This window comes from Necator americanus, chromosome III, assembly GCF_031761385.1.
Source record: "Necator americanus strain Aroian chromosome III, whole genome shotgun sequence".
Classification (NCBI taxonomy): Eukaryota; Metazoa; Nematoda; class Chromadorea; order Rhabditida; family Ancylostomatidae; genus Necator; species Necator americanus.
Window position 1 is genome coordinate 16,118,089 of NC_087373.1, and position 13,473 is coordinate 16,131,561.

Here is a 13,473-nt window from a genome sequence, read left to right on the forward strand (position 1 = left end):
GGTGGGAAGGAGGTGATTCCGTCCATTTCTTCCTAATTGCCGTAAAAAACGGCCCGAAAGATACGGCTACACGCGTTCTGGCGCATTATTTTCCACAACGAATTCGACTGGAGCGCGCCAGTCTTGTGCGGTGCCGAATCTTCCGGACAGTTTTTTTTTAACGGTAACTAGGAAGAAATGGACGGAATCATTCTCCTCTCCATAATCTACTATCCCTTATAAGAGTATTCCACCTGATATCTGCACCACCTTAGATTCGTGGGGTGATGCCTTTAAGCACGTAAGATGGGCGATTTCGCAATACGAACCCCCCCCCCAAAGCTTTTCACACCTATGACTACTGTGGCCGACCCCCCCCCGGACACCGATTGTCATCATCGGACATTTAATTACCCAAGTTTGAGGTACTTTCTCGATCTGACCCGATGAAAATTGTGGTCTGATGAAATTTTGGAAAACTCTCCCTGAATTGGGAGGGAACAAGATCAGAAGTTACACAGTGTTACGGTGTATCACATCTTGCCTTCTCCGCCGGCCACGATTTCACCAACGGTTTAGGTGGTCACGATTTTACGGTCGGTTTAATTACCCAAATTTGAAGTGCTTCCCCGATCTGACTCGATAAAATCTCTGGTCTGATGAGATTTTAAGAAACATATTGCAAAATACAGAGGAGAACTCCATTATTAGTTAAATAATGTCAAATAATATTTTATACGTAATCATTAATTTAAAACATATTTACACACTACCATAGTGTCCATAAACAGCAAGTCCGCTATTCTTCATTGCTCAATTCATTTAATTCGTGAAACAAAAGCTTACGACACCTGGGATTCCCAAGCCGTCTCCGATCCAAGTACTAACCAGGCCCAACGTTGCTTAACTTGCCAGATCGGACGGGATGGCGTGTTTTCAACGTGGTATGGCCGTAAGCGAAATTATCGCCGCAATTTCAGCGTGATGATGTTGGAGAAAGGGGTAATGGAGAGAGGAGCGGAAGGGGGGATAGAGGGGAGGGAGTGACGGGAAAGGAGGAATCCATGCTGTTTCAGTGGCAAACCGAACTATTGATGTTTTACGCCTCTAATAATGTTTATATTATTCTTGTTCACAAATACAATAATAACATTGCCCTCTAAAGCCATCACTCCACAAATCTGAGGTGGTGCAGATTTTAGGTGGAGTATTCGTATACGGGATAGTAAATTATGGTAAAGGGGAGGGAAGGGGGGGGGGGGAGGGGGAGGAGGTGATTCCGTCCATTTCTTCCTAATTGCCGTAAAAAACGGCCCGAAAGATACGGCTACACGCGTTCTGGCGCATTATTTTCCACAACGAATTCGACTGGAGCGCGCCAGTCTTGTGCGGTGCCGAATCTTCCGGACAGTTTTTTTTTAACGGTAACTAGGAAGAAATGGACGGAATCATTCTCCTCTCCATAATCTACTATCCCTTATAAGAGTATTCCACCTGATATCTGCACCACCTTAGATTCGTGGGGTGATGCCTTTAAGCACGTAAGATGGGCGATTTCGCAATACGGCTAATTTCACACCTTGACTACTGTGGCCGAACGATTTCATCATCGGACATTTAATTACCCAAGTTTGAGGTACTTTCTCGATCTGACCCGATGAAAATTGTGGTCTGATGAAATTTTGGAAAACTCTCCCTGAATTGGGAGGGAACAAGATCAGAAGTTACACAGTGTTACGGTGTATCACATCTTGCCTTCTCCGCCGGCCACGATTTCACCAACGGTTTAGGTGGTCACGATTTTACGGTCGGTTTAATTACCCAAATTTGAAGTGCTTCCCCGATCTGACTCGATAAAATCTCTGGTCTGATGAGATTTTAAGAAACATATTGCAAAATACAGAGGAGAACTCCATTATTAGTTAAATAATGTCAAATAATATTTTATACGTAATCATTAATTTAAAACATATTTACACACTACCATAGTGTCCATAAACAGCAAGTCCGCTATTCTTCATTGCTCAATTCATTTAATTCGTGAAACAAAAGCTTACGACACCTGGGATTCCCAAGCCGTCTCCGATCCAAGTACTAACCAGGCCCAACGTTGCTTAACTTGCCAGATCGGACGGGATGGCGTGTTTTCAACGTGGTATGGCCGTAAGCGAAATTATCGCCGCAATTTCAGCGTGATGATGTTGGAGAAAGGGGTAATGGAGAGAGGAGCGGAAGGGGGGGATAGAGGGGAGGGAGTGACGGGAAAGGAGGAATCCATGCTGTTTCAGTGGCAAACCGAACTATTGATGTTTTACGCCTCTAATAATGTTTATATTATTCTTGTTCACAAATACAATAATAACATTGCCCTTAAAGCCATCACTCCACAAATCTGAGGTGGTGCAGATTTTAGGTGGAGTATTCGTATACGGGATAGTAAATTATGGTAAAGGGGAGGGAAGGGGGGGGGGGAGGTGGGAAGGAGGTGATTCCGTCCATTTCTTCCTAATTGCCGTAAAAAACGGCCCGAAAGATACGGCTACACGCGTTCTGGCGCATTATTTTCCACAACAAATTCGACTGGAGCGCGCCAGTCTTGTGCGGTGCCGAATCTTCCGGACAGTTTTTTTTTTAACGGTAACTAGGAAGAAATGGACAGAATCATTCTCCTCTCCATAATCTACTATCCCTTATAAGAGTATTCCATCTGATATCTGCACCACCTTAGATTCCTGGGGTGATGCCTTTAAGCACGTAAGATGGGCGATTTCGCAATACGCCAGGGGGGGGGCCCCCCGGCCGCCGCCCCCCCCCCCCCCCCCCCCCCCCGGGGGGGTTGGGAAAAAAACCCCCTTTTTTTTCCCCACTAATTTTTCTTTTTTTTCTTCTCTTTAAAAAAAAAAAAAAACAGGTTGACAAAAAAAACAAAAAAACTTCCCAAAACCCCCAAAACCCCCCAAAATTTTTTTTCCCCCCCCCCCTCCTCTTTTTCCCTCGAAAACAGCGAACGCAGGCGAGCTTTTCACACCTGGAAAGTGACTACTGTGGCCGCCCCCCGGCCCGATGTGTCATCATCGGACATTTAACTTACCCAAGTTTGAGGTACTTTCTCGATCTGACCCGATGAAAATTGTGGTCTGATGAAATTTTGGAAAACTCTCCCTGAATTGGGAGGGAACAAGATCAGAAGTTACACAGTGTTACGGTGTATCACATCTTGCCTTCTCCGCCGGCCACGATTTCACCAACGGTTTAGGTGGTCACGATTTTACGGTCGGTTTAATTACCCAAATTTGAAGTGCTTCCCCGATCTGACTCGATAAAATCTCTGGTCTGATGAGATTTTAAGAAACATATTGCAAAATACAGAGGAGAACTCAATTATTAGTTAAATAATGTCAAATAATATTTTATACGTAATCATTAATTTAAAACATATTTACACACTACCATAGTGTCCATAAACAGCAAGTCCGCTATTCTTCATTGCTCAATTCATTTAATTCGTGAAACAAAAGCTTACGACACCTGGGATTCCCAAGCCGTCTCCGATCCAAGTACTAACCAGGCCCAACGTTGCTTAACTTGCCAGATCGGACGGGATGGCGTGTTTTCAACGTGGTATGGCCGTAAGCGAAATTATCGCCGCAATTTCAGCGTGATGATGTTGGAGAAAGGGGTAATGGAGAGAGGAGCGGAAGGGGGGGATAGAGGGGAGGGAGTGACGGGAAAGGAGGAATCCATGCTGTTTCAGTGGCAAACCGAACTATTGATGTTTTACGCCTCTAATAATGTTTATATTATTCTTGTTCACAAATACAATAATAACATTGCCCTTAAAGCCATCACTCCACAAATCTGAGGTGGTGCAGATTTTAGGTGGAGTATTCGTATACGGGATAGTAAATTATGGTAAAGGGGAGGGAAGGGGGGGGGGGGGGAGGTGGGAAGGAGGTGATTCCGTCCATTTCTTCCTAATTGCCGTAAAAAACGGCCCGAAAGATACGGCTACACGCGTTCTGGCGCATTATTTTCCACAACGAATTCGACTGGAGCGCGCCAGTCTTGTGCGGTGCCGAATCTTCCGGACAGTTTTTTTTTTAACGGTAACTAGGAAGAAATGGACAGAATCATTCTCCTCTCCATAATCTACTATCCCTTATAAGAGTATTCCATCTGATATCTGCACCACCTTAGATTCCTGGGGTGATGCCTTTAAGCACGTAAGATGGGCGATTTCGCAATACGAGCTTTTCACACCTTGACTACTGTGGCCGCCCCCCGGACACCGATTGTCATCATCGGTTTAATTACCCAAGTTTGAGGTACTTTCTCGATCTGACCCGATGAAAATTGTGGTCTGATGAAATTTTGGAAAACTCTCCCTGAATTGGGAGGGAACAAGATCAGAAGTTACACAGTGTTACGGTGTATCACATCTTGCCTTCTCCGCCGGCCACGATTTCACCAACGGTTTAGGTGGTCACGATTTTACGGTCGGTTTAATTACCCAAATTTGAAGTGCTTCCCCGATCTGACTCGATAAAATCTCTGGTCTGATGAGATTTTAAGAAACATATTGCAAAATACAGAGGAGAACTCCATTATTAGTTAAATAATGTCAAATAATATTTTATACGTAATCATTAATTTAAAACATATTTACACACTACCATAGTGTCCATAAACAGCAAGTCCGCTATTCTTCATTGCTCAATTCATTTAATTCGTGAAACAAAAGCTTACGACACCTGGGATTCCCAAGCCGTCTCCGATCCAAGTACTAACCAGGCCCAACGTTGCTTAACTTGCCAGATCGGACGGGATGGCGTGTTTTCAACGTGGTATGGCCGGCATGGTTATGTAAAGTGGTTTTCCATGAACTAGTAATGTGTATCTGTTTTCAGGAGTCTTGGTCATCTCTATATGCAAGTATATCTCCAACAATATACTTCGACAATCACATATTGGTCAGAAAGTCAGAAATTTAAAGAATAAATCGATTCCCATCTGATTTCTCTAGCCACTCAGACGATCTTCGTAGTCGCCGCCCTTGATCTTTCGTCCTTTTTCCAATTCACCGGTACTCCGAAATTCCAGGAACGTTGAGGTCATTGTCCTTGGACCGTCACATTCAGAAATTTGGCATCAATGGGTCCTAGATTTTTGTGATCATCCTTCACTGCCTTAACGTGCAAAGTGTCTTTCGTTTTTGAACATTCTGAGAGACGTATCTCCTTCGAAAGTACTTGATTCTGTAAATTTCGATTTGTCTAGCATGATCCATAATCCAGTGTTGTCCGAGATTCACATCCACGAATACCTCCATGGACCGGATTTCGCTACATTCGCTACCACCAGAAGAACAGTGTCCTGGAGACGAAAAGTCGAAGAAATCAATAAATTGGTAATCGAAGATTAGCTTTTTGAAGCTTCTCTTGCGAACCTTTACACTATCCGGGGGAGAAATCCGCACCCTCTACGCTCATCCTGTAGCTGTAGCAGGAGTAATAGCTGAGTTAGTTCGGCATACTGTAGCATACGGGTTCCGCCTCTTTCATATAGGTACGGGAAAAGTCGCTTTCCCCGCATTCAGTACTTTTCGGCCATTGTTAGGCATTGTGGTGTTGCGTTCTCTAGTGCTACAATCGCCGCAACACCACGTTTTTTCCCGTGCCTATCAGGGTACGGGAAAAGACGCGGTGTGGCTTCTTTCACAGAACCTTAGAGGCAACACTAGTGTTGACTAGTGTCGGTATGAAGGTTTCAGCCTTTAATTCCCTGCAAACCAAACACCCGACGCCGTTCTTTTTTCCATTCGCACATAATCGCATGCCCTTAATCGAATGGTGGAGGTTCCGCCGCTCCAACATCGCTAAGAGCAGGAGTTTTTTGCAGATGCTTTTTGCAAAGCTAGAAACATTTGTTGGAAAGTCAAAAAAAAGAAAACGAAAACAAGGAATTTCTCCACATTTTGACATGCATGGGCACTAAGGAGCTTCTGAATGCGGAGGTCCATAGAAAATGTCCACAGTGGTGTTTGCAGTTTCTTGGTTTTAAGACAAGGAAATTTCGAAAGAAAAAACTTTATCTAGAATGGTAATCGAGGACCGCGATCAGGAACACTGTTATCCATTGAACACTCCCCTGAGGAAACTATCAGTTTTATCAAATATGTTGTTACATTGTTATTGTTGATAAATTTTATTGTAGGTGCATGCTGACCGCACTTGGCCTATAGTGATCGCGGTCGCGGATGCAGAATGCGACAAAATCTGTGCAACGTATAGAAAATCTGAATTTAAGCAGCGCGTAGAAAATCGACTTTTGACAATCTTCGTACGTTTGCTTTTCGCTCATGTGGCAATTCTGGCACAACTGCTTTAGTCTATGCGTATATGGAATCGTTACTGACAACTTAACACAATATCTATATGAAGAGCACACACAATATACATACATTTGGTGTAGTATATAGATTTAAATACTGGATAGAGGAATATATAGTAAAAAGACACAACAGCTAGATGGATAGACTTCCATGCTTCTGCAGTACACATTGACCACATCCTGCGGCGTTCCGTTCTGCAACGTCTCTTTTCATGGAAGCCAATCGCTCTTCTGTTGAAATGAAATCGATGTGCAGAACTTTCATTGAATCTCAATCGACTGCTGTGCTGACGCCTGCTTCCGCACTTCCCAAAATACCGCGAACAGTAGGCGAAGATTGGTTGAAAGAATCACTCACCACTGCTTAGGTCTTGTCCTACCACGTGCCCACGAAAACGATCCAACATCCACAACGCTCTACGAAATGTGTGGCTAGAGGAGGGCCGTGCAGAACGACGGTTGGACCGCGGTCGTAAAGGGTTCGCTCAAGCACAACAATCAAGTGGTTTTACCGTTTGTATGCGTTATGTGGACTAAAAACATGCTGAGGTTGTTTGCGCTAACGACTGGCAACGGAATTTCGTCAGTGATACGTGACTCGTCAATGCACATTTGGTGTAGTATATAGATTCAGATATTGCATGAATGAGAATATATATTATATACTTTTTCTCTAGTATATATATATATATATATATATATATATATATATATATATAAATGCAACTACTTGTCGGCTCCGTTCATAGACAACAACTCTCTCACTCCGCGAGGACGAAATCGGCCGCATTTGCCTTATATGCCACCGATAGAAATATATCGTGATCATGTAGTAATGCAAACACCTAATATTACTTAATGTAATATTTTGTAATGTATGTAGTTATTTAATACTGCGTTACATTTTGTCCTGGTTGCTTCGAGGTCGTCATTCTCTGACACATTAGAATCTCGCGGTGGTAGCGATGACGCTTCGAGTGAGGTTGATGTGGTGCCAAGCTCCCTAAGTGTTCCCTATGTGGATGTCTCCTCTTTACACGAAGTGTCTAGCTGTTGGATAACTGGAGTGAATTGGTGAATTTATCGCGTACAAATGTCTCATAATCACTTCCTTTAATCGATGGCAATGGTAGCACCGAGTTTTTAGCAGCACCGAAAGTACTGCCCCATCACTAGTTTCGGAGGAGCTTTCGGTTATCCGCTCCCTTTGTCCCTCTTTCCTCTCACAGTTCCGCTTCCTCTTGTTCAAGTGTCAACGTTGCTTGCAAATTTCGACAATTAGAACAAAAATAATTGAATTACACCGTTATATATATATATATACATCTATATATATATATATATATATATATATATATATATATATATATATAATACATATTATATATATATATAGATGCAAAAAAAACTTGGAAATTTGCACACTAGAACCGATCATCTGCAATCTCCTTACAGCTATGCTTCGTATTTGCATATTGTTTGAGGCGTCGATAAGCGTAAGTTCATGCTATCACGTAGCTGTCGTTGTGTTGTCGCAGCTTGGTCATGGGCTGATGGGCTACACTAACGGTATCAAAACGTCTGCTGTCATGCACACCATAAGCAAGGGGAACGACGAGCTAACTAGCGCGAAAAGTCATAGCTGCGGAAGGGCGCATTCGCGCGATATCCTCACATGATGCTCGAATTGCAAAAATGCCGTTCGATGCCGTGACAATGTGATAGGAAATACGATAACTCTACTTCAGTCTGAGTGCTGTTCTGAGAGTCTCTAGTTGTTGCTCGCCATATTGCATGAATTTTTAAGATCACTGCAGCCGGAATTTGCGAACGACCGTTGCATCTTTTTTCCGACCAGGGTTCTGCTTATCAGCTTCGCGAACTAATTGATAAGAAATGGTGATGTCGGCCGTTCCGCATCCCTCCTATCGACACGGTTGCGTTTGGCTGCTTCGAACGCAATGGAACGTACACGCGCACACATATGCGTTGCCAGCAAAACCACAAAACACCCACACTGTGCGCATTTTGTTCTACATCGAAATCAGCTTGATCGAAACTTCATCAATAACGAAAAAATTGGCAAGTAAAAAATAGCACTGAACTCCATCGCTTCGCCTCGTAACAGTCACTTTTTCAAGCCGTTGGTTGGTGGCGTATCACTTGGCTCACGATCCGGTGGGGGATAGACGGAACCGAACGTCATTTTGTAGACGACATATTAGACGCCTATTACACACAGACAAACCTCGATTACCCTGCGAAATAGTTGTATTGTGGAGAGCCGATCATCAACGTTGCACCGTATCCAGCGTAGATCCTCTTCATCACGGTGATCACTCTATGTGTGACAATCGCGCGAGTTACGCAATTTTCCGGCTGGAATTCTTTTGTTGCATCAAATACATATTGCTGTTTAGAATTGGAAATGCACACACTTTCATGCTGACAAACTTTTTGCGGTCCACTCGTCAAAACCCCGCTATGTGGCTGCAGATTTCTCTCCTCTGTCTTCAAATGGGATAAGATATGTCGCATACAATGTGCTGCCAGCTTCATCTCTGATAACTATCTTGACCTATTCTTAATACAACAACAGCTCCGCCACACTGCAAAATTTATCGCATTGACTCGCATCGCATCGTTTGCCAGAGTCCAGACGTTGCCAACTCCTTCGCGAAGCCTTTTTGCGTACTAGACATCGTCGATAGATCGTCCATAGTGATCGCTTCGCCAAGTCTGAAAGGCGATACTCTGCAACATTGAATAGGCGAATCTAGCACGAAGTAGCACCAAGTGCCTCTCTCCTTTGTCTCGCTCTCACAGCGACCAACATAAAACGGCAGACATAAGATGTATAATTGTGGCTAGTGTTGACCGATGGGACATTGGGATTCTCATTTCCAACTGGCAACATCTATATCTTTAAGTGATTACTGCATATTCTAGTTGAAAATGAATGGAGCTGACTAACCACGGCATCTTCAAGGTGAGTAAAATAATTCTGAAGAAGTGGATGATGATGTAGTCTAACTTTTCTCTATAAGTTCAATTATCTATCCCTATCGTCCATTAGTCGATATTGTGTAATGCTGCTCGGTGTAATTCGTATTGTAGTCATCTCATAGGTGCAAGAGCATCACCTTGGACGGTTTCGTAAATAACGGATGCGCATGGGACCTCCTGAATCCCGTATTTAGATAAGAGACTACACATTGCAAGAAGTGGGTGCTTCCTTACGGGTATATTTTTTCCTAATTTATTATTACTATTTATTTATTGTTATTTGTTTTTTTCTTTTTTTTTTCTGTTTTTGCTCGAAATGAATTCAACAACATATGCGATAAAGATGGAAAAACTCGAAACCATAGGTGATATTCGGAAAGCCGCTAGTTCTTTAACAAATTCACATTAGAACACAAAATTTATCACGTCGTGTGCTTTTGCTTTAAGAAAGCGAAAAAAAATGTGAGAAGAAAGCTACATGAACAATGAACAAAATCGCTAAAAGAAACTCTAATCGGAAATTAAAACAATTCAACGAACAGTAAAAATCAAGAGTGGGAGGAGTCAATCTAAAATACGGACAAGCGAATAAATACGCGAACAGAAGACCGAGTCAAGGTTTTCGAGTGGAGGGGCGAATGATATGGATATGTTAATTTTAAACTGTGCAAGGTCAAACACGGGTCAACTATCGCAAGGTTTAAGACGCCAAACTGTAAGGAGGTAGGAAGAACGAGCATAGGGTAAAAAAGTATTACACCTACTTTTAACGTACACTACGAAGAAGAAAGTTAAACTATATAATCCGTGGGGAAATTAAAAACATAAGCAAGGAACTTAAAATCTAACACAATTCGGGAGGAAATCATCCATTTGAAAAAAAAGAAAAATCCAAAATCCAAATCACATTCAAATGCGACTCTCAAGGAGCGAACAAAGTAGGGGGGTAGGAAGAAGAAAGAGAAATGATCAAAGACTACAATATTAGCAAAATCTACACAATGCAACCAATACAATAACCTATCAAAAGAACGAAAACACACTAGCAGTAAGATAAGATTTTTTGACATATCGGATGATACCATCGAAAAGACCATATAGGATGAACATATGTACGATATTTCATTTAAAAAAGACACAAATCGTCCATTCGTCTAGTGTGCAATATGTTGTTATGCGAAATTGAAGCAATCGTATGATATTGTTTATGAGCAACATGCCAACATGTAAATATGTAGACACGCATGCTTACTTAATGGTTAGCTTATGTTCTTCTTCCTTCCCAATTCAGCTAGAGTTTTTCAAAATTCCACCGGACAATAAATTTAAAGGCATCACCCCACGAATCTGACGTGGTATGGATTTCCGTTAGAGTATACCTATATCGGCTCGCAGATTATGAATACAAGGGTGCTTCAGCTCATCTCTCCCTACATCACTGTAAACAGATGGCTTCGGAATGCGGACGTCCTCTATTGCGATGCGCAACCTTTGCGCCCGCCCGCGTGCGATCCGTCCGAATGGTTTTCGACGAATCAGCAGGCGTGGGCGGAGCGCAAAGGTTGGGCATTCCAACAGAAACCGTCGTAAGAAACAGTTCCGGGGTCGTCCATTTACACTTATACAGGGAGAGATGAAAAGAATCACCCTCTTCCCCACAATCTACGACTCCGTACTGGCATTACCCGCCGGAAACCCATAACACGCCAGATTCGTTAGGTGATGCTTTAATTCAGTCAGATACAGAAAGCACCTGAACAATTAAACCGACGATAAAGTCATGGCCGCGGTAGTCACTTTGTGATCCGTCGTATCGTGCTGCAATTTTTCGAGCCCTTGAGATGTTGCCATTGAGAAGAGCAAGATAAAGTTAGTGTGTATGTGAAGTTTTATTGAAAATCATGGATGGATAACATAGAAGTCATTTTCTATAGTGTATGCTACGTTACTTAGATACTTAGATGGCCCGTCTTCACTGGACGTGCGGGCCCCAGCATCTCTTCCACTCGTTTCGTCCCCTCGCCATTGTCATCCAAGATGTTCTCAAGCTTCGTGAGTGACGTTGACGAGGTCCTTGAGCCGTATCCAGCTGAGCTCTCAGCTGGTCCATCCGTGCAGCGAACACGTCACCCCATCTCGTTGGCGGTCTCCTTCGGGGGCGTTTAGCGTCCCTTGGGATCCACTCTAGCGTTCTTTTAGTCCATCTATCGTCGATTCTTCTCATGATGTGACCGGCCCATCTATGTTTTGCTTTCGATACATATTCCGCTGGATCGCGAAGACGGGACATTCCTCTTAAGTCGGAGCTACGAAGACCGGCTAGGTGTTGCGTGCGCCAGTTAAACTTCAGGAGACATCTCTCAAGGGCTCTGTGGGCAGTAAGTAGCTTCCTAGACGTGACCGCGGTGTCTGCCCACGTCTCCGCTGCGTAACAGAGCGCTGGAAGGACTGTCGAGTCGAACAGTTGGGCACGAAGATCTTGGTTCGTCAGTTGGTCCGTAGCTTCCCTGACGGCTGCGAATGCTGCCCATGCTGCTCTCATTCTTCTATTCAGTTCTTCCTTCAAGTCGTTTTCCATGTTCATAGAACGTCCGAGGTATACGTATGACGGAGTTTTCACGATTTGGGAGCCTTCAAGTTGTACTCCTCCGTCGTCGCAGTGGGCGTTCTTCATGAACTGTGTTTTCTTTCTGTTTATTCGTAGTCCTATTTTCTTCCCTGCTTCGTTCAATTCGTTGAGCATCGTTTCTGCCTCATTGGTACTGCTCGAAAAGAGAACGATGTCGTCCGCGAAACAAAGGTTCAAAAGAAATCTTACATCAACACGTATGCCCCTTTCTTCCCAGGATAGTGATTTCATTATCCATTGAAATGCAGCCGTGAACAGCTTCGGCGATATAGTATCGCCGTACCCCGCCGTATTGTCGTACCCCCTTTCCAATGGGTATGGTGAGAGGGCGGTGGAAAAGCTGTATCCTAGTCGTGCATCGATCGTAGCAATTGGCTAATGTCCTCACATACGACGCGTCCACACCTTGATCGACCAGCGCTGACAGTATTGCATTCGTTTCTACGCTGTCAAAGGCTTTCTCATAGTCGACGAAGGTTAGAACAAGGGGCAGGCGGTACTCCCGGCAAACCTCTATGACCCTCGACACGATGGGATGTGGTCCAAGCAGCTGAACCCCTGGCGGAATCCAGCTTGTTCTTGAGGCTGTGCTTCATCCAGCTTCCTAGATATGCGCGTGTAGATGATCTTGGTGAATACTTTGTATAACACGCTCAGCAAGCATATCGGACGGTAGTTCCGAAGGTCCTCTCGGTCACCTTTTTTATGGATAAGAACGGTTCGCGAGGTCTTCCACTGGTCTGGGATTCTTTCTTTCTGAAGGTAGGATGTCATGTGCGCTGCTAAGATTACATGAAGCGGATGGCCACCAGCCCGAAGAAAGTCTGCTGATATAAAATCAGGTCCGGGGGCTGTGTCAGGTTTCATGCTCTTGATAGCGACTCGTGCTTGCGAAGGGAGAATCCGTGGTAAAGCTTCGCCAGCGGGGATGACTGGGCTTGACACAGGAGTTGATGAACGGAAAAGGTTCGAGTAGAACCTCTCCGTAATGATTTCCATCTCACGACGAGAAGACGTGCGAGTCCCGTCTTCGCTCAACAAGGTTGCTAGCGGAATATTATATTCGCGGAGATCCCTGCGGCACTTCTTTAGACTCGTTTTTTTTTTTTTTTTTTTTTTTTTTTTTTTTTTTAAAGACCCTCCTGCAACGCTTTTCTACAGCTGTGTTTGCTCAATGTGCGATGCATACGGATCAAGCCTCAAAGCCCTTCTTCTTTCCAACAGTTCCTTGGTGGTCTTCGAAATTCGATCCAAGTTTGTCGTGCGCGGCTTCGAGGCACGTTCAGCATAGGCTCGTAATCCTCTGAGCAGCATCTCGTAGTCCACGTTTGGGTCCTCCTCGATGTGCCAGTCACCTTGGGACAAGGAGTCCTCGAGTACGCAATCGTCGTAGACGACTTCTTTTCTCCTTCGTTGCCGATAGCAGATGTTCTTTTCCATCGTGTGGCTAAGACGTATTTTCGCACGAA

The 13,473-nt window shown here is 43.9% G+C and overlaps 3 protein-coding genes across 4 annotated transcripts; all 3 read right to left on the reverse strand.

Annotated features, from left to right (window-relative positions):
• Positions 1–11,347: 11,347 nt before the first annotated feature.
• RB195_009751 (uncharacterized protein) lies at positions 11,348–12,235 on the reverse strand (the record flags this gene model as incomplete). 2 transcript variants are annotated; one of them, XM_064190450.1, is made up of 1 exon in its annotated part: positions 11,348–12,235. In XM_064190450.1, one exon carries the CDS (start codon positions 12,233–12,235, stop codon positions 11,348–11,350), a length of 888 nt encoding a protein of 295 aa, XP_064048033.1. The 2 variants fall into 2 exon arrangements, with proteins under 2 accessions (XP_064048033.1, XP_064048034.1); XM_064190451.1 differs by having other exon boundaries at positions 11,348–12,118.
• A 282-nt stretch (positions 12,236–12,517) lies between these two features.
• RB195_009752 (uncharacterized protein) lies at positions 12,518–13,003 on the reverse strand (the record flags this gene model as incomplete). The annotated part of the gene is made up of 1 exon (XM_064190452.1): positions 12,518–13,003. One exon carries the CDS (start codon positions 13,001–13,003, stop codon positions 12,518–12,520), a length of 486 nt encoding a protein of 161 aa, XP_064048035.1.
• A 156-nt stretch (positions 13,004–13,159) lies between these two features.
• Positions 13,160–13,444, reverse strand: RB195_009753 (uncharacterized protein; the record flags this gene model as incomplete). Its single annotated transcript, XM_064190453.1, has 1 exon — positions 13,160–13,444. One exon carries the CDS (start codon positions 13,442–13,444, stop codon positions 13,160–13,162), a length of 285 nt encoding a protein of 94 aa, XP_064048036.1.
• Between the last annotated feature and the right edge of the window lie 29 nt (positions 13,445–13,473).